The 20,579-nt window shown below is 36.1% G+C and overlaps 1 protein-coding gene across 4 annotated transcripts in view; it reads left to right on the forward strand.

Moving 5' to 3' along the window:
* The window catches only part of THOC2 (THO complex subunit 2), a 48,993-nt gene that overhangs the window by 21,512 nt on the left and 6,902 nt on the right, over positions 1–20,579 (forward strand). Inside the window, exons 13-33 of one of the 4 annotated variants that reach the window (XR_008439324.1) lie at positions 394–435; positions 1,432–1,562; positions 1,649–1,750; positions 2,943–3,027; positions 4,039–4,132; positions 4,569–4,649; positions 4,942–5,038; positions 6,783–6,900; positions 7,400–7,579; positions 8,184–8,348; positions 9,022–9,297; positions 9,719–9,860; positions 12,209–12,366; positions 13,196–13,324; positions 13,819–13,950; positions 14,032–14,216; positions 14,936–15,120; positions 15,414–15,519; positions 15,886–16,322; positions 17,182–17,974; positions 18,743–18,778. Coding sequence is in view for 2 of the 4 variants with exons in the window: in XM_053989920.1 (XP_053845895.1) it covers positions 394–435; positions 1,432–1,562; positions 1,649–1,750; positions 2,943–3,027; positions 4,039–4,132; positions 4,569–4,649; positions 4,942–5,038; positions 6,783–6,900; positions 7,400–7,579; positions 8,184–8,348; positions 9,022–9,297; positions 9,719–9,860; positions 12,209–12,366; positions 13,196–13,324; positions 13,819–13,950; positions 14,032–14,216; positions 14,936–15,120; positions 15,414–15,519; positions 15,886–16,322; positions 17,182–17,240; positions 18,743–18,778 (2,940 nt within the window). In the remaining 2 variants the exon portion in view is untranslated. Of the gene's footprint in view, positions 1–393; positions 436–1,431; positions 1,563–1,648; positions 1,751–2,942; positions 3,028–4,038; positions 4,133–4,568; positions 4,650–4,941; positions 5,039–6,782; positions 6,901–7,399; positions 7,580–8,183; positions 8,349–9,021; positions 9,298–9,718; positions 9,861–12,208; positions 12,367–13,195; positions 13,325–13,818; positions 13,951–14,031; positions 14,217–14,935; positions 15,121–15,413; positions 15,520–15,885; positions 16,323–17,181; positions 18,066–18,742; positions 18,779–20,579 lie in introns of all 4 variants that reach the window. The other 3 variants (XR_008439323.1, XM_053989920.1, XM_053989922.1) reach the window with 3 other exon arrangements.

Here is a 20,579-nt window from a genome sequence, read left to right on the forward strand (position 1 = left end):
TGAGAGAAAAATGGGGGAAATAATCTATGGCTGTTGGTAACTGCATTGGAAGTCCTCAGATTTTTTAGGTAGAAGGTGAATGCTTACGCAATTTTTTTTCTCTCCAGTAAGAAAATTTAATATTTCACATGTAATAGCAAGTTCCTTTGTAGCTCTAGGTATTAGTTCTTTTTGGACAAAATTGTACAAAGCCCATGTATATGTAAGGAATGCGTTTCATCCATGCATTTGAATTTCTATTTAAAAATACTTTAATGCTGATAGATATAGCAGATTAAACATTTAAGAGATGCTTGGCCCTTCAGGTTTATGCTTTTGCTGAGATAGCCCTTTTCTGAAACTGTAACTATTACGTTAACTGTGCTACAATTAACATGGTTGTCTTTGTTATAGTTTCAGTCTGATGGAAGCAAACAGGAAGATAAAGAGAAAATGGTGAGTTTTGGAGGAAGGTGTTTTTATGCAAGATTGTAATGGTGACCAAATGTGCATTTTACTTCTTATTTGCTTGTAATCAGCTGGAAATCCTCCAGTTATTTATTCTATAAATATACTTCAAGGTTGGGAAAAGCGTAGAGAAAAGAAAAATTTGAAGTACGGGAGGTGATTATTGGTACAATGATTTTTTAAAATTGCTTAGTTTATTTACTTCATAATTTTCTAATTTATTATCAGAATTGTTCACAATGAAATCCAAGTGTTCATTATAAATCTCACGTACAAAAACAAGTGTTTTTTTTAAATCAGCAAATGGTTTTCAATATGAAGTTTCTGCAGTTTTCATTGTTACTTGTTCCTCTTTCTCACTTATCCTGATTTCCTAAATCATTGCAGAGAAAATCCCTTATGGGTTTTGTGTTTTGTTTTGGTTGTTTTTCATTGCTGCTTTAGTTATTCTAAAACAGCTCAGTGGAAAAGAGAAGTGTTTAAGAAAGGCTAAGGGTGGTAGGATACTCAAAACATGGAAATTGGAAACGTGTCTTGCAAACATGTATAAGTTTTCAGGTTTTTATCTGAAATTTTGAAAATTGAAGTAAAGGTGAGGAATACCTTAATACACTGAAGGCAATTGCCAAAATGAATTTTCTCCTTGGTTGCGCTTCGTGCAAGTCCACACAATATCCATTTTTAATGGTGTGTTTGATTGGAAAATGAGTGCAACCTGCTGGAGATTTCAGTAGCTTTGTTCTAGTATCTTATATAGGCAGATAAAATATTGACAGTATCTATAATCTGTAAATTATTTACTGAATAGTTTATGATGGGAGATATTTCTAGGTCGTATTTACATTTTTGTTCTGGAAGTCTTAATCTTGTGGTGTACTTGTTTTTTTAATCAAATTTTCCATTTGTGCATCTGTGCACTGCATGTATAACACTGCTTCTGAGGCACTTCCCGATAGTTACCTTGGGGTTTTGTCTTTATCCCAGGAAACACTGTTCAGCTGTTTGTTGAGTATTACTGATCAAGTCTTGCTTCCATCTCTTTCCTTGATGGACTGCAATGCATGCATGTCTGAGGAATTATGGGGAATGTTCAAAACCTTTCCATACCAGTACCGGTGAGTAGAATGATTTGTTTCCATCCTTTGGAATGGGCTGCTGAATTGTCAGTTCTGAAATTCCTTTTCTTGTGTAACTTTTCCAGGTACCGTCTCTATGGGCAATGGAAGAATGAAACATACAACAGTCACCCACTGCTTGTGAAAGTTAAAGCTCAAACCATAGATCGAGCCAAATACATCATGAAGTAAGTAGTCTATTCCTATAAATAATTATAAACTGCAGTATACTGCATATCACCAGCTGGAGGAAAAAAAGCTTGATAAATACATTCCCTGTCCAATGACTTAGTAATTTCCCAAATAGTCCTTGTTCATAAAATATTTAATGTATTGTGATTAAAAACCACCAAATAAGCAAGGATGCAGACAAATTTGTCACCAATAAGGGAATATAATCTCTGAAAAATGTCCCATTAAATGATGTAAAACCTTTTCCATGGGTAAGGTTTTTGATAAATTGCTTTGCTTATGAAACGTACAAGTGCTACATATTTCCTCTAGTAAAATTTCCTCTCCTCTAAAGAGTGTCAGGAATCTTGTAATGTTCTCTGTAGATTTGAATGTATGGCAGTAGGTTGAACAGAATGATTTAGTCTCACCCTCAAATGGGCTCACAGCAATTTCAGATTTACCTCACATTTGATGTCACCGTCAGGGAATTAGGTTCTCCATTTGCCAAAAGCAAATGGTGTGGTGTTACAATGTGGATAATCAGAACCTTTCCATATAGGCAAGACAGTAATTGTTTCTGGATAAAAGACTTTACACTCAGAGCTGTGAAAACTAGGAACAACTGTTTTGATTCCCTTCTGAGTTGCTGCATACACCATAAACCTTTCCCCCCTTCCCCTGGACAATGGATTTCAGTTGTGCAGGTGAACCACAGTGCTGTCAGTTGTTGAAGATCATTATGTGTATAATTTACTGTCAACTTCAGGTTTGAGATTGAGCTCAAATCCTCAGTAAGAAATGCTGTGAAACTGTATCACAAAGAAAGAAATACTGTTTTTCAATTAACAGAATGCAACAAAAAATGACTGATCTGTGGCTAAGTTAAATTTCCAGGGGCAACTAACAGCATGACATGGTAGTTCAGTGTATGTGCTACAGGTTTCACTGATGGCTTCTGAAATGTTCGAAGTTGAAGCTACAATATGGTCCATAGTGATAGAGGGACAGCTGGACTGGTTGTACTGTCTGCATCTTGGAGGATTTCTCAATTTCCAGTTTTCAATGGATTAGCATTTCTATGCTGAGATGTCTTGAAAATACATTTGCTAGTGAGAGTTAACAAAGATGTTTCTTCACTGAAATTGACCTGTTCTTCTGATATTCTTCTAGCTTGTCTTTTGTAATAAAATATGTCCTCTTTTACAGGCGTTTAACTAAGGAAAATGTGAAACCCTCTGGAAGGCAAATTGGGAAGCTCAGCCACAGCAATCCTACAATTTTATTTGATTATGTATGTAGTTACATGTATTTGAATGCCATTTCATCCTGACAACAGATAACTGAAGTTCAGGAAGGGGCCTGCAGTTCTATCGTTACTATTTTTTACTTTTAATGCAAATTTTAAAATACAGTAATTTTTCAGTAGTGCACATAGAAAGATACTAAATATGACTTAATAATACTTAGTGAGTTATTAAATGTGGAAACATCTCTTGAATAACCAAATGCAGAAAAAATTTTAATTGGAGATAGCAGAGGTGGGTCTCAGGTACAGAGATTGCTGATCAGGTTATGTAGAATGTGAATTCAGGTTAAGTTGCTCTGACAGTTGTCTATGAGTGGGATGGAGAAAGATCAGGGTCATTTAAAAGAAAACTTAAAGCTTTGAAGTCTGAAATACACCTAATGAAGTTGGGAAGGATTTTCAAGATTGCTTGGTGCTACAGAGTTCTGGAGAGGTGTAAAAATATGTTGATGAGCCTCCATCTCATTCATGCATGTGACCTAAGAGTATGGATTTACCAGTTTTTAGATTGTACTTGAAGAAGTTACTGCTTCAATATACACACGTGTGTCATGTACCAAAGAGAATATCCTAGAACTTGATTAATAGAGTTTATTTGTAGTCTTTCATGACCTAGCTTCATGGTTTTGGGGTTTTTTTGTTTTTTTTTTTTGAATAGTATTTTATTATAGTATGTAGCAACAGGAAATCCTGCTGCTAAGGTTTAGGATTTTTAAGAAATATTAGGAGAAAATGTTTTCATTATTTTATTTGCCTATAATTGAAAAGAGAGTTTGAAATTGAAAAGAGTTTTTACATGTTTCACTGGTATCTTTAAGGTACTAGATAGATTAATGAGATTGTCTGTTTACTTTGACAGTTGTTTAGGACCTTTGAAAAATTAATTTTAAGCATGTTTTCTGTAGGTTTTGAAGACAAATATTGTTAAATGCTTTTATAATGTGAAAGATAAGGAATACTGTCCCTGTTCAGCTGAATGTCTGTTGTAACTTGCAGATTTTATCACAAATACAAAAATATGATAACTTGATAACTCCGGTTGTTGATTCGCTGAAATACCTCACTTCCCTGAACTATGATGTCTTGGCATGTATCCTTTGATATAAACTACTTCATCACTTATTGATAAAGCTGCAGTTGTAGCCAGATTAAATCTGTTATCTGTGAGTAAATATCGTCTCTGTTTTCTTGTCTTGCTGCTCTTTGCTGGAAATTTTAGTGAAGTTTGCAAATACCTTTGCACTTGTAGTGGGTTATGGAACGTTCTCTATTAATTCTTTCACACTATGAAAATTACTCTTTGTTTTTATTACTTTCACTCTTGTAGGCATAATGATCCTGTAAATAGTGAGGTAAATACTGCTTTTAGGTTACTATTTCATGGTTTTATTTTTTTAAAACCATAATTATGTTAGTGCTTGCTGTACTTATATATCATGTTCATATATTATAAGAGCCAGAAAAACAAGTCTGTAACTTTTGTGCTTGTAAGTTGAAGAAAAATACTTTCTTTAACTCCACTGAAGATTGTATAATTGAAGCATTGGCAAACCCTGAGAAGGAGAGAATGAAGCATGATGACACTACAATCTCAAGCTGGCTGCAGAGTTAGTATTCATGTTTTATTTATTACAATAATGTTTTTAATACTTATTACAATAAGTTTAAAATTCTCCAGCCCCCCCATGATCTATTCAACCATTGATCATTATGATCAATATTTCACTTGCACCTACTGGCTAATATTTTTAACAAAATGGAGAGCTGTCAAGTTTAATCAATAGGAATTTTTTTCCCCTTTGTATTCCAGAAATGCATGTATTGCTAAGATGCCATATGCAGTTTGTTAATGTTTATTTAATGAACATGTGTAGACATTGTGGTTTCTCTTTGCTTTAGGTCTGGCAAGCTTTTGTGGTGCCGTTTTCCGAAAATACCCAATTGAACTTGCAGGCCTCCTGCAGTATGTAGCCAACCAGCTGAAGGCTGGCAAAAGGCAAGTATTGCACAATGGATCCTTATAAACTCAGTTTATATGAAGTGTTATTTAGGTGCCTGCTGATACACACGCACTCGATGTAGTTGTTGCTCTAGTAGTGGCAACTCCGTTCATAGCACTGAGAAGGTTAAATAGCAGAAAGAAAGAATGATACCCTCTTCAGTACATTACTTTTCTTCTAATTGTATAGCTATGACATTCTTGAAGCAGTGTTTTTTTAATCTTTAACTTATTTTAATAGTTTTCTTAACACCTAACCAGATAGGGGAAAAAACCTTCCAGTGTGTGATTTCATCATACACATTATTGTACATTATTTAAAAAATAAGTATCCATTATATAAAGCAGTGTGACTGTTATAGTTTTTTTCTCATAATGTCTTCTCTGCAGGGATGGCTCTTAACATTTTAATATTATTTAAATACTTTATCCAATTTATTTAGTGGTAGTTGAATTGCTTCTTCATGTGCCGCTGTCAATCATAACTCAAAACAAGGTTTCCAATTTGACTTTTCCTTTTGTCTTTCCGTTGTCATCAGTTAGTATTAGTGTTTCATTTACTTGTTTAATTTAAATTTTATCATATAGGTGAGTATCAGCTTTTTTCTATTAGAAATCCCCATATGGTTACTGAAAGGCACCTTACCAATGGTGATAATACAGCCTGTTATTTTAGGGTAGTTATGTTGAGAAATGTAGTTTTTTCCCCTTCACTGCAACATAGACATTCAGTCTCATATACTCCTCTGTCCCTGCATTTTGTTCTGATGATGGCAATCACATTGAGCTACAGAGGAATGGTAAGTAATGTTTATTGTCTTTCCTCAACATCACAATTGCAAGTATTTTGGGAAAAAACAGTCAGCATAGTTCTTGGGATCATAAAAATAAAATGGATTTACTGGTATGGCCAGTTTCATAGGATTCCAATATTCAGGTATTGGAGCTTATGCTGATATTGCACAGTACCTAGGCAGAAAACATACTTATGGTTGGAACAGCAAACAAAAATATAAGCCATATGAATTATTTAAAGATAAAACTTTGTTTTGGAAGGCATAGGTAAATGATTTCATAAGTAAGTCATACAATTTTCAGAAGTTAAATGGAAAACATTGCTGCTTTGTGTGATTTAGGATACAATTTACTGCACTTCTGTTGAGGAAAAGTCATTGTCCTTATGGAATTAAGAGCAGGATGTAAAACCTAGTCTCTGGGCAGGATGTTTATTGGAATATTTTATATATTCTGTGTTTCAAGTAAAAATAAGATGTTTTCCATGTTTCCAAGTAACCTCTCCAGGCTTACTTTGCTAGTAAATTTCTAAGGCTGTGTACTATTCTAGAAACTCTTAACACAATATAAAATACTCCATATTCATGAAATAATTGTACAGATACAGTTTAAAACATCGAAAGCAACAAAAGGGAGCAATAAACTTTGATTAATTGGCTTATACTTAATAGCACCACATTCACTACTATCTTCAAAAACAACTAAGTTGTTCTGAAGAGGTTCTGAAATCCAACTGTTGAATGACTGCATTACTTTTTAAGTACTAGCTTTTTACTTGCAATAAAGAAATCTTGTGCTTGACATACCAGTTTCTTCTTGAAAAAAGAATGGAAATGTTGTTTGACATGTATTGTGGTGCTGCTTTGTAATATATATTGAATGTCATGACTTCTGGTTCTTAAACAAATTGTCTTGTTTTTACTCCACTTTTCTGTTTTCTTTGCAGCTTTGATTTGCTTATTTTAAAAGAGGTAGTGCAGAAAATGGCAGGGATAGAAATTACTGAAGAAATGACGATGGAACAGTTGGAAGCCATGACTGGTGGAGAACAACTGAAAGCTGAGGTGGGTTTGTGTTAAATTTAATATTAACTATTGCTTTTGTTGGTGGTTCTAAAGACTCTGGTTCAAGAACTCTGGCAGCATAGCTGAGAAAGGTGTGTGCTTTATCAGAGTTGCCCCCTTTTGAGCTTACAGGCCTTGAGGCAGGCAGCCAAGGCTGTGTAGATGTGAACCTTAGTTCTTGTGCATCACAGCATCTCATATTCAGGAGAGAGTGTTCCATGACAGACCTGTGCATTCCAGCAGCCACTGAGCTTGGATGTGGTGCAATCCTGCTGGCTCAGCCCTGCTTGGGGGGAGTAGCAAAAACTGATTAAAGCAGGCAAGACTGGTTAGTTTCTGATTCTTCTATACATACACTGCAGTACAGGATCCAGAGAGTTTTACTACTGGACAGGAAACTGTTGCTGTTAATTCATCAGGATTTCTGCAGTCAGCTCACATGGATTCCATTCCTGATGCACTGTTTTCCAGCTTGGGTAATTTTTTCTGTACTGTGCAGGGTGGATACTTTGGCCAAATCAGGAATACAAAGAAATCATCTCAGAGATTAAAAGATGCATTATTGGACCATGATCTTGCCCTCCCACTGTGCCTGCTTATGGCTCAACAGAGAAATGGTGTCGTCTTTCAAGAAGGAGGGGAAAAACATCTGAAGCTGGTGGGAAAACTGTATGATCAGGCAAGTAAAAACACCTGTATTTATGAGATCCCCTTCTTTTTGTTAACTTCTAGTGTATAAGCACAATGTGTGAGGATTCAGCACATAAATAACAATATATAGAATTATATATGAGAATCTAGTACAATAAATACAAATAGATAGGATTTTAAAAACTAATTGCAGGGTTACTCTATTAAAATATATGGGTGTATTAAAAATATATTATATTGACAAGTGACCTCTGAGTAAAAGAGCAAAGCATTCTTTGTCATAAAAAGTGAAATTCTTTTTTAAGTGACCATTTTGTTTTCCTAATCTCATTTTGGTAGTGAAACTTCCTTTTTTCAAAAAATTATTCTGTTGCTGCCTTAGGCAGTAGGAACTAATGCATTCCATTCTGGTAGAAGAGAATGCTCTTGAGTTCTGCTGACTTTTCTAGGTGGGGGATATTATTTTACTGTTCTTCCCCAATGAGAAATTTTTTGCTCTTCTATTTGGTGTTAGCATTTTTGACAAGAAACAAAAAGGAAAAAAAAAAAGGGAAGCTTTGAAGCTCTCCCTAACTTAATTATTGAACAAAATTATAATGTTTGCTAACTTTCTGTATTTTTTATTTTTGTAGTGCCACGACACCCTGGTACAATTTGGTGGATTTTTAGCATCCAATCTAAGCACAGAGGATTACATAAAGCGAGTGCCTTCCATTGATGTTCTCTGTAATGAGTTTCACACACCTCATGATGCTGCATTTTTCCTCTCAAGACCCATGTATGCACACCACATTTCAGTGAGTACAACTCTTCCATTTGTCTGCTCGTAGTGCTGCTCTGGTACCTGTTGCAGTACATGTGGTAGGTTCTAGATAAAGTTTGTTTGCTAAATAAAACTTGCGAAGTTTTATTAGTAGAATTAGAAATAGAAGCTGTGGGCTGGAACTGGTTGTCCTTAATATTCTTAGAAAATATGGCCCACGTGTCAACTTCCATACAACTGACAGGAGTCATAGACAATGAAGTCACCTCTTTGGATGTCTTCGGTTATCAGTAGGAATTCTTTCCTTCCCTGTTCTCTCAAAGGTGTAAGTTCTTCTGCAGGTGTTTTAGATGGATTTTTGCTGTGGAGGGAAGTGTTGCAGCTGCCAAATGGTGTGCTATCTCTGGAAGTGTCAGAAATAAATTTGTTCCTGCATCTAAAAAGCTCAATATGGAGAGCAGTTTTTAGTTGGTATAACATAATGTGTTACTTTAGCAACAGGTAGCAGCATCAGTGAAGAAAGTCAAATCCATCCAATGAGGATGAAGACAAATGTTCTGTATGAGGTTATTCATTGCTTTATGTACTGACATTTCACAAGTAAATGTTGTATAGAAAAGTTTTAGAGAAAAGTTAAATTATTATTGAGTTTAATTTTTGTGTCTATAGATTACAGTTTCTTATTTCTTTTACTTTTTTATCCACAGTCAAAGTATGATGAACTAAAAAAAGCTGAGAAGGGAAATAAACAGCAGCACAAAGTTCACAAATACATTACATCATGTGAGTTGGTGATGGCTCCTGTTCACGAAGCTGTGATTTCTCTGCACCTCCCTAAAGTCTGGGATGACATCAGCCCTCAGTTTTATGCTACATTCTGGTCTTTAACAATGTATGACCTTGCTGTGCCACACAGCAGCTATGACAGAGAAGTCAATAAACTTAAAGTCCAGATGAAAGCCATAGATGACAATCAGGAAATGGTATGTTGATATAATTTGTGGTCCAGTTTAAGCTTTCTAGCCTTGAAAGAGTTTCTTTTCATAAAGTATTATATTGTTTAGATCTGGGAAGTTTTGTCACCTGGTTCATGCATTCTCATTTGCCACATTAACATAATTTGGATTGACTTTCCTTCATAATTCCCATGTTAAAATTACTAGTGACTCCACTAAGTGAAAATTACTGGAAAATCAGTTTCAGAAAGCAAGTTTTGACACCTATATGGCTTGTCTGTTCACTCATGTCTTAACTATAGCCAGTGTTCATAAAATCAGTTGGTTATTAGAGCAGAACATTTTTGAGTGAAAAGTTTTTCAAGTATTCTTTAGTATTACCAGGAACTTGCTCTGTCTATAGCAAGTTTAGTTATAATACTAAATGAGTTATGCTGACATTTTATAGCCTCCAAATAAAAAGAAAAAAGAAAAAGAACGTTGCACAGCTCTGCAGGACAAGCTCCTTGAAGAGGAGAAGAAGCAGTTGGAGCATGTGCAGAGGGTTCTACAGAGACTGAAACTAGAGAAAGATAACTGGCTTCTGGCAAGTAAGTGTGTCTAAGGGAAATGCTGTGGATGTTTTTGTAGTTGTCACTGTCTCAGGAACTTCCTTGCACTAATACTCTTAATGTTTATTTGAAAACTTGATTTTTTCTATGTTGAGGTCTGTTATAGCAAGGTAAAATTTTATTTAGAATGTTATGTGTCTCTGCAAATGCTGAGTACTTGGTTTTCATAGAGAAGTTTTTTGTTTCTTGTAATGTCAAGACCTTTTGAATTTTGCCCTAATTTAGAAAATAAGTTAGAGATTGACCAGTTCAGTGGAAGCTTGTAATTGTAAGCTGGCTTGTACTTGCTAACTGCAGTTAGAATGCTGCTAAGTTTGTATAATTGCTACAGGACAAAAAATAGGCATGTGAAGTCTCAAGGATTTGTTTGAGTTAACTTACTTTGTTTGAGTCCTGTGATTAGGAGCAATATTGCCAGGGTTTGGGTGGTGGCATAAACTCTGTTCCAATGACAACATAAGTGTTGTGCCAGCCTAACAGCCCTGTGCAGTGAAACAGCATGTACATATTTCATAGAGCAGATATGCAGCAACCAGAATCAAGTCTTTTCTCCTACAAAACGTCTGTAATGTTTCATGTTGCTTGTGAACTCTGCTGGTGTGGTTAATCTGAAATGTTTTTCTCTGGTCAGTTTTCTTCTCTGGATGAACTTTGAGTTTGTAACTGGAAGTAGTAGTTCGTCTGTCCCAAGAAGCCTAGCATAATCCAGTGGAAAAGTTTTGTTGTCCAACTCATGTAAGATCCATCCAACTGGTTTAATGAAGAAACACTGTTCCCTATAAATATTTAATGTACTGTAGCAAATGAACTACAAGATATTACTGGTTGAAAAGTTACTACCGGATTAAAAAATCTTGGTCTAGAGGTGACTTGGTAAATTTGTCTACTTAAAGAAGCACTCAAAAGTGTGTAGAAAATAGTTTGCATAGATGTACATGTAACTCTTTGTGGGACACTGGGAATAGCTTATTGTTGGCTCTTATACTTGGGATTCAGCTGAAGGAAGCTTCCCAGCCTTGTATCCAGAGGCAAGCTTACTATTTCAGCAGTTTGCCCATTAAAATAAATAATGTGTAATTGTCCTACATGAGGAACTAGAACAGCACATCTATTGTAGTAGTGGGGTTTATTATTATTTTTTAAATTCTTGATATTTAATTTAATTTTTAAGACTGGCTTCCTATCTACAAACTTTTGCTAGAGTGTTTATACCCTTGAGAATAAGTTAATTTTTGGCAGACTAGCCTGGTAGCTTTAGCAATTGAAGACCGCCTGTTCTGACTGGCTGTTCACTTGCTTTGTTTGTACACTTCTGAAGCAACACACACTTGATTGTCCTATGAACTGATTCCCTTGATGGATTTTCTTCCGTTTTTTTTTAGGTAACAAATGTTAGTTATAACCTTTGACGTGTAGATACTAAAATTACACAAAGTCAACATAAAGTTTTGACAGTCCTTTCTTGAGCAATCTTTATTCCATGAGCACCACAAAATTGAAGCAAGTAAACCCTGGGTATTATGACTTGTGGCCTGTGCAGAACCACCAGTGGCCCTTGTGAGGATCATGACTGTTCTTCCTTTGAAGGCATCCACTTGAAGTCTTTAGTTCTGTACTTTTCTTTGACCTTTCGTGGTGTACATTCCTCTCAGCTTGTTTTTATGCTCCTTGTTGCCATGGGACCAGTTTGGGTATGTGTTAGGCTAATGAGTTTGCCAACCTGTGGTTGGTCATACAGAAACAGGTGACTTTTGAACTTGATACAGTGCAGTCTTTACTCAGTGGTAGAATTAAACTTTCACAAAATGTCTATGTATTGGGGTGGTGGTTTATTGAAGGCTGTTCTTCTTTAAATTCCTCTATGTGTTTGATTAATTTGAAAAATTATTATTAATGGATTCTATAGAGACAACATGTGCTTCAGTTTTGAAGGAAACCAAACAAAAAGTCAGCCCCATGTAGAAAGATGAAAGAAAGTGTTCTAGGGAAATAACAGGTGGTTGCTTTGCTGATGTGCAATTTGAGCAGGTAGAGAAGTTTACTGAAGCTTTCCCAGAACCTGTTTTTAGCCCCATTGTGTGAAAGAAGAATTTTGCCAATAAGAAATAAAGATTTGCTACATCCACCCCGCTATTCTATCCCCACCCTCAAACAGTTGCACTTACATTGACTTTTTTCTGATCAATGCCAAAGATACATTTGAAATCAAACACCAGAGTATGGATCTGTCATACTGAACTTCTTGGGAAGAGGGTAGTTGAATGATAAACCATTAATTTACTTCATTTTTCTTTTCTTTTTCCCCTCTCAACTTTTGTTATTTGAAGAATCTACCAAAAATGAGACTATCACCAAATTTTTACAGTTGTGTATATTTCCTCGCTGCATTTTTTCGGCCATTGATGCAGTTTACTGTGCTCACTTCGTTGAACTGGTGCATCAGCAGAAAACACCCAATTTCTCCACACTTCTCTGCTATGACCGAGTAAGTAGTTATACAACTCTGTGTGTGTAATTTCATCATAACCACCACAAACATCCCAAACTAGTGTCTCCCCTGCCTCCCAAAAGAGGTAAACAAGATCCTGTGACAATCAGAAGTTCACTTTTGTACTTCAGATCTTCTGATCAAAGTCTTCTTAAAACTTCAGGGGTTTATTTTTAAGAAATGCTGTTGGTGTTTTACCCTAGTGAGTCTGGTGTTTCAGAGCAAAGTCATTAGCTGTCATAGGAGTTGTTCCCAGGTTTTGTAACCTTTAAGTAATCTTCATTTCTGTGGCCTGCTCTCATCCTCCCATTTTAGCTTTGTGCTTCCTTCTGCTGTGGAACCAATTTTCTTACTCTTGTCCCACACCAGCAACATCCTTGAGACCTTTCTGACCCTGTCAAACAGTGCTCCAGACAGGGGGCTTGTTAGAGTTACTGCATCTGCTCTGATTTCATGTGTCCAAAAGAGCACTTCTACTCAGGTAGCCCTATCTGATGGACCTGCGTGGGCCAGGGAAAAAAACTTCTTTGCATCAGCTTGCCTGGGTGTTTACTTCTATCAGCTCAAATCACTATTAATTTGAAAATAAAACACTTACGTCAATGAAGACACTTGAACTATCAAACAGTGTCAGCAGCAGCTGTATGTTTGGATTCTGGGCTAAGTGTGGAGGACCAGCACTTGGGAAACAAACAAGATTTTGTAAGCAGTCTGTGTTGTATTTAGAAACCAGCTTAATGGGGTTTAGATGAGAGAAATTTATAATTTTTCTTAGATTTTTGTAATTCAGTAAGGTCATAATAATGTTTTGTTCCTCTATTCACAGGTTTTCTCTGATATTATATATACGGTTGCAAGTTGCACAGAAAATGAAGCCAGTAGATATGGCAGGTTCTTATGCTGTATGCTGGAGACTGTGACCAGATGGCACAGTGACAGAGTCATATATGAAAAGGTATAGGAAATTAATAAAATTAGTTTGCTCATTAGAATATGTACTAACCATTTGTGTAATCCAGCCCAGTAAAAGTGGGTTTAGTGAAACTGTTAGATTTAAAAACAGTGCAATTGGATTTTTCTGATGGTATAATCACAAAATTGATTTGTATTTTACTATAATTCATGTTGTTTTGGTAGAGGTAATTTTGTATGGTGTTAAAAAAAAAAAATTCTAAAAAAAAACACCCTTTCCATTTCTGATTTTCAGAAAGCTTACCTTGAAGATAATTTAGAGAGCCTATGGAAACTCTCTTAATACTCCTTGTACCAGCTAGTTAAATTTATTCATAATCTTTTCTGTCACCCACAACTAAAATTTCAATATAAATTAGCTTCAAAAAAATTAAGTGAGTTTTGTAAAGTGTTATTGTTTCTCATTCTTTAGAGTTTAGAATTACCAGTTTTGTTTCCCAAAAAATAATTTTCTCCTATTTGTTGATGTGCATGTAGGAATGTGGCAACTATCCAGGTTTCCTAACTATATTGCGAGCAACTGGATTTGATGGTGGAAATAAGGCTGATCAACTGGATTATGAGAATTTTAGACACGTGGTACACAAATGGCACTATAAATTAACTAAGGTAAATAGAGATGCTAAAAACCTTATTTTTTTTTAATGCTTTAAAAAAACCCAACTTCATTAGACTTAATTTATGTTTTAGGCTTCTGTGCACTGTCTGGAAACAGGTGAATATACACATATCAGAAACATCCTGATTGTGCTGACCAAAATCCTTCCATGGTATCCAAAAGTGCTGAACCTGGGTCAAGCCTTGGAAAGAAGAGTACACAAGATATGTCAGGAAGAGAAAGAGAAGAGACCTGATCTATATGCATTGGCTATGGGGTAACAACAACTTATTTAAGAAAGTGGTTAAAAGTGGATCATGAAAGGCATCTAAAGACTCGGAACTGTTACAGTCCTAACATTTGATTTTTACCTTATCACAGAAGATTTCGCTATCCTGCATCTCGGTGCTGGCAGTGTGAATGAAAACATTCATTTTGTGCTGGATGATCACTAATTTCCTTTCCAAGACTCTAGTAAAACCCTTAAAATAGTAAAGATTTCTACTCACAAGAGCATAGCTTAATTTTAGAGAAATATATAGCAGATAGGAGGGATAGTAAAAGGAAGAAAGCCAAGGGCTATTGCTGCAAGACTGGTTAGATATTGAAAGTGTATATGATTCTAAAATGCTTAGTTACATGTTACATCTTCCTGTGGTGAATGTGGAATCATCCTCGTATGCCTGAGGGGCAGTTCAGGTTGCCCCAACAGTTTGAAGTTTTGTCAGCAGTCAGTTTGTTCTGTGTGTTTGGCCAGGGGTGTGTGTGTGGTGGTGAGGAAGAGGGTGTGGAAGTAGGGCTGCTTCTGTGTCTAGTGGGTTTGTTTGTTTTTCTTTTTCTTTTGAGCTCATCAGTATAGGGGGAAGAAACTGCGTATCAGTTAGGAAAAACTGTGAAATAAATAACAGATGAACTGTTAGATTAGATCCACATTTAAGATTCAACCCATGTTTTGCTTTATGTTTGTGCATATTTAACAATCTGTGCGACTTGCAGCTATTCTGGACAGTTGAAAAGTAGGAAGCCTTTCATGATACCTGAAAATGAATTTCACCACAAAGACCCACCTGCCAGGAATGCTGTACCTGCAACAGTACAAAATGGGCCAGGTGGTGCTGGGATGCCTACGTCTCTCACAATAAATACAGTTAGACTGGAGGAGGGCACTACTGAGGAGACTGGTAAACACACCTATGATTATTATATATTTATTTTTTAGTAGAATTTTTCTGACATTACAGGCTTCTCTCAAAACTTGCCTCATAAAGCTAAAAAGAAAAAAAAATGTGATGCTAAATAGGATCAGTGTATGTGTTCTTTATTTTTACTTGGTTTTGGGAGAGAGTGATCTGCTGCCTATTTTAGCTGTTAGCTACACATGACCTGACATGAACATGCTCAGCTGCTTGTTGTATTTTAATCAGTAGGTTATAGATTAACTTGTTGAAATAGAGCTGTTCTTTCTTTTTTTAAGCAGATAAACTAAAGGAGAAGTCTCAGGGTGTGGTGAAAGTTATTAATAAAACTGTCAACGCTACACCGAAGGTGACAACAAGCAATGGAAACAGTGCATCTAATAGGTGAGAAAAACTATTCTTACACATTCTCTATTTTCTTCCTTCCAAGCCACAAAAATACACTTGGAAATGACCTGCCTTTTAATTTTACTTCTGGGTTCTGTGTAAATAGTTCCCATTTTTTAAAGTTTAAACAATGACATTATTTCTTTCAAAATACACAGTTTTACTGATCAATGCATTTCATTTTAGCTACAAAAGATAAATGAGAACATTTCCTTGTTGCTGTTCTGATAAAGAAACAGCAAATCTGAAATTGTAGTGTCTGCTCCAGGAAATTCTGTCAAACATTCAGAAGTAAAACTTCTGTGATAAAGCTAGAGCTGTGTTTTGTATCCATGCTAACTGGCCATTTTATTTTTGATGCAGCAAAATTATTAAAGAGAAAGATGATAAAGAAAAAAGCGGGAAGGAAAAAGATAAAGAAAAAAAAGACAAGACTCCAGCTGCCACTCCGGAGATGAAGGCACTTGGGAAAGATGGGAAAGATAAACCGAAGGAAGAACGGGCTAACAAAGATGAGAAAGCAAGAGAGATTAAGGAGAAAACGCCAAAATCTGACAAAGAGAAGGAAAAGGTGAAGAAAGAAGAAAAAGCTTCAAAAGAAGAAAAGTCCAAGACGGTTGTTACCATCATTGAGTCAAAGTCAACTGCAGAAAAGGAGAGAGAAAAGGAGCCGTCCAGAGAAAGAGATCTAGCAAAGGAAATGAAATCCAAGGAAAATGCTAAAGGAGGAGAAAAGGTGCCAGTAGCTGGGTCCTTGAAGTCACCTGTTCCCCGATCAGAAACATCAGAATCTGAAAGGGGTAGGTTTGAATATTTGGTTTCTGTTCTTGTTTAGAAAAATAGAATGTGTCACTTTAAAATCACTGAATATCAAAAAATGCTAGAGAAGCTGAGAGAGACTCACTATACAATAAGCAAGATTTTGGCACTGGCTTTTCAATACAGTCAGTATCTAAAGGATGTGGTCAGAATATCTCCAAAAGGCAAACTATGGGAATGTGTGAACTTCACACATCTCCAGTGAATGCTTGTTCTCACAAAGCCTGCCATTTTTAAAATGTAAGTCTAAATGGTCTTATATTAAATTGTGTTAGTATAACTTTGACCATGCAAGTTAGGCAAAAGTGTAAAGCAAAAACTTGGTGTACTTTGAGAGCTTCATGACAACCTTTGAATTGGAAAAAACAGGAAAAGTGAAAGATATAGGCCTTTGCATCCTTAAGAAGGATGCAAAAAAGCTTTATCAGTCTCTTATATTAAGGGTGAGCAAATCCTTAAGTTATAATCTGAGGCTGATGTTGAGTTTTATATTTGTGCTGTTTAAAGCAAACCATATAAGGGCGGGCTGTAATGCTTTTCATAGAGTTTACCTGTTCAGGGTCTTCATAGAAATTCTGAAATTCAGATACTGACTTCCATAAAACGGATGTTTGGAGCGAGCGTAATTTTGCAGCAGTTTGTTCACATTACGCTGTTGCTGCAAACTTTCATAAAGATGGTCAAGGTGTGCTGCTAACTCTAGATAGCTTAAGGAAAACAAAATTCACATAGTGGTAAGAAATCTAGCTGTAATTATGTTGGTACTTCAGAAAGTGATATTATTTGGTTCTCCTCTTTGAACTGTGTTTTAATAATGCCATTGTTCTGTTCTTTCCTTAGAACAAAAACGCCGCAAAGTTGATACACATTCTTCTCCGTCACATTCCTCAACAGTAAAGGTTAGTATAGCCTGAGGAAGGCAGCACCCATGTTAGGCTCACAAGTTTGGGATGCCAGTATTCGACTTCCTTCAAGTTTTGTGCCAAGTATACACTGGAACCACTGGAGGTTTTATGTTGCATTAGAAAATGCATTCCTTTTCTTTATTGGCGGACTGTCATTTTTTTCTATAAAAATATTTTTTAATTAACCAAAATAATGCTTCAAGGACCTAGCACAAATTTTGTAAAATAGTATTTGGAAATTTCAAGAGAATTTTTACACAGAAGTGCCTCATTGCTTTAAGCAGTCAGTTTTTTTTGGAGTGCAATGGTAGCTACAAGCAAATGAGTCTTTGCAACAGAGTGGAGCATATTTTTCTGCACTTCTTTGAAGAATCTGTAGCACTGAAGATTCCTGGATGATACGGGATGTGCGATACCTCTGAATTCATCAGGCTTCTTGATGAGCATCATACCGATATGTGCCTTCTAAGGAGGAGTCTTGAAAGGAGTTCCATTTTAAAGTCTCCTTGGTGATCAGTTCTCCTGTAGTTGTGTATATTCAGTGCGCATGCAGCTTCTGTTGTACCTTCCCTTCGAGGTTTGTTTATTTCCAATGGGTTCCCACCATGTTGAGCCCTGCGTTACGATAAAACCAGATGTGGCCACCAAGCCTCCTACCCAGCAAAGAGAAACCCCAAGCACTCAAGCGCAGCACAAAACCATGGGCGTAGCCTACTTGAAGACTCAGGGTAGCCATTCCTTGCTCCATATTTATATTATTTCTAAACCATCTATGTTCATGGAATCTTTGAATTTGCAGTACGTTGAACATTTAAAACTGTAAGTTACCAATACTTCATCGAGAGCACTGTGATGGATTATGTGGGTCTTTAAACTTCACCACCTTACCAACTTTAGAACAAGCTCTTCTCTTTTTTCTGTTTTTTTTAAAGTACACCTTTTTCTATGTAAGACTTACTTGAAATATTTAACTTAATTTTGGAGAATTCAAATAGATTTTACTAGTTTTGAGGAAACAGGTGACAGTGATAACTACTCAATGACGAAATTTTTTTTAAATAGCAGCGTAAGGTCATTCTAGAGTGACTTCTACCACATTTAACTGAAAGTGGAGAAGATACAGGTTTAAAAGTATTTTAAACCTGTTTCACCTCTTGTTCAGCTATATTTAGAGTTAAGACTGCTTTTTCTTTATATTTTTGTCTAGCCAGGAGAGTGTTTTCATCGTTTTAGGAAGAATTAGATGTAGACTTATTTTGTAGTTTATTTAATAGCAAAGTCTAGAGAATAGATAATGACTGTCTTTTTTCCCCCCCCACTTTCTTTTTAAAAAGTATTTCAGTTTCTAGCTTTATTCAAAGTATGGTATTAACATAAGATTTATTCCAGAAGGAGTAGCTGTTTTTTGTTTCAAGGGCACGGCCGTGCTTCCCAAAGTCCCTCTGGTTTCTGAAAACTATTCCAGCTCACGTGTCATCTCCGTTCATTTTCTACAGGACAACCTCAACGAACTCAAGGACTCTTCAGCAAAGGTTTGAATCTTTTAGAAACCAGCCAAGTTTATTTTCATGTTTTGTTTCAGAGAGAAGTTAACTTTTGCTCTTGTGGCAAACACCCATCAGAAATTCAAATTCCATTCCAGTAAATACTAGCATAGTAATGGAGGGATGGGGTTTTTTGTCCTGGTGTGTAAATCCTCTTCTGTACAGGAAATACGGTTGATAATGTAGAAGCAACATAACAAAAATCCCCTGAATTTACCTTTCTGTCAATATTTTGAAGAGATGTCTTATGTCAGTGTCTCTTCTATTCCTCTCTAAAACTTTTGAATACACAGAAATGATTAAGCCATTTATTTGGCTGAAGAGCTAATAGAATAGCTAAAATAGTTCTTAGGATTGTTTGAGGGATTTTGAATATACCAATTAAAGAACAGTAATTAGTTAAAGAATATTTGAGAAATCTCTGGACTATTGATACTCTTTCCCCTTACAAGTGTATTCATGTTCTAGTACTACAGTATTGTGTTTCTAAGCATCAGAGACAGCCTCCTGAATTATCATCTTTGTGTATTTGCTTCCTGTAAATGCATTTCAGTTTCATTATCTTAGGAGAAGGGATACTAAAGAATCCTCTCAGGAGTTCATAGAATCAGAATCCTAGGTTGGAAAGGTCCTCAATGATCATCTAGTCCAGCCTTTTTGGCAGAAATGTGGTATAGGCAGGCTGGCCCAGCACCCTGTCTAGCCAGATCTTTTAAGTGTCCAATCTTAGGAAATCCATCACTTCTCTGAAGAGATACTCCAATGGCTGATTGTTCCTGGTGTGAAGTCTTTCCCTCTTGTGTCCAGTTGGAATCTTCCTAGGAGTAACTTGTATCCATTACCCATTACTTTTCCATGTTAAAAGGACATCTCCCTTGGTAGCCACCCTTTAAATACTAGGGCATGGTGCTAAGGTCTCCCTTAAGCCTCCTCTTCTCATGTCTGATCAAACCCTGATCACCCTGCCTTCCCTCGTGTCAGGCTTCCCAAGCCTTGGATCAGCCTTTGTGGCCCTTCTCTGCACCATCTCCAGCCTGTCCACATCCTTTTTGTATAGCAGGGACCAAAACTGAGCACAATGTTCTGGGTGTGGCCTAACAAGCACTGGGAATAGTTTATTTTAGACAGAATCTGTAACTATTTTGTTGCTCTTTTTAGAACTCAAGCACATTGTAACTGCTGTACAGTAACAGTCACAGCACACCTGCTGATACATCACAGGATGTGACTGATAAGAAATGGATCAAATCTTCTAAAGTTGCTTGATTTCACAATCAGTACCAGTGTGTAACTAAACTGCACAAAGGTTTATTGCTGGGAAAATGCTGACTACTTGGACTTTCTGGATACTTTTTGGGTTTACCTAGGGTTACTCATATTCACTTAATTTAAAAATATGTTATGGATTTCCATGCTCTGTATTTATACTGTTGTTTTAGTTGTAGTTATCTTTATGCAAAGTGGTCAGAACACTTTGTGCATTTTAAATCAAATTAACTGTGATTCTTTAGTGGATATTGCAGTGGATTTTTGGTTTTTAATTGAATCTTTCCAATACCAACTGTATCTGATTATAGGGATAGTGTATACGGGAAACATCCTTTCATCTTACCATTGATGAAACTGCAGTGTCTATAGATTGAATCTAGATACTTTTATAAATAATCATTGTGACTTGTATATTTAAATTTTTTAAATTTGAAAATGATAGTATTTGTCTTGAGCTTACCTCTGCCTGAAGGGTGGTATATGGGAATCTGTAAAATCTCACTTTTCCCTTCATTACTGT

Source organism: Vidua macroura, chromosome 14, assembly GCF_024509145.1.
Source record: "Vidua macroura isolate BioBank_ID:100142 chromosome 14, ASM2450914v1, whole genome shotgun sequence".
Classification (NCBI taxonomy): Eukaryota; Metazoa; Chordata; class Aves; order Passeriformes; family Viduidae; genus Vidua; species Vidua macroura.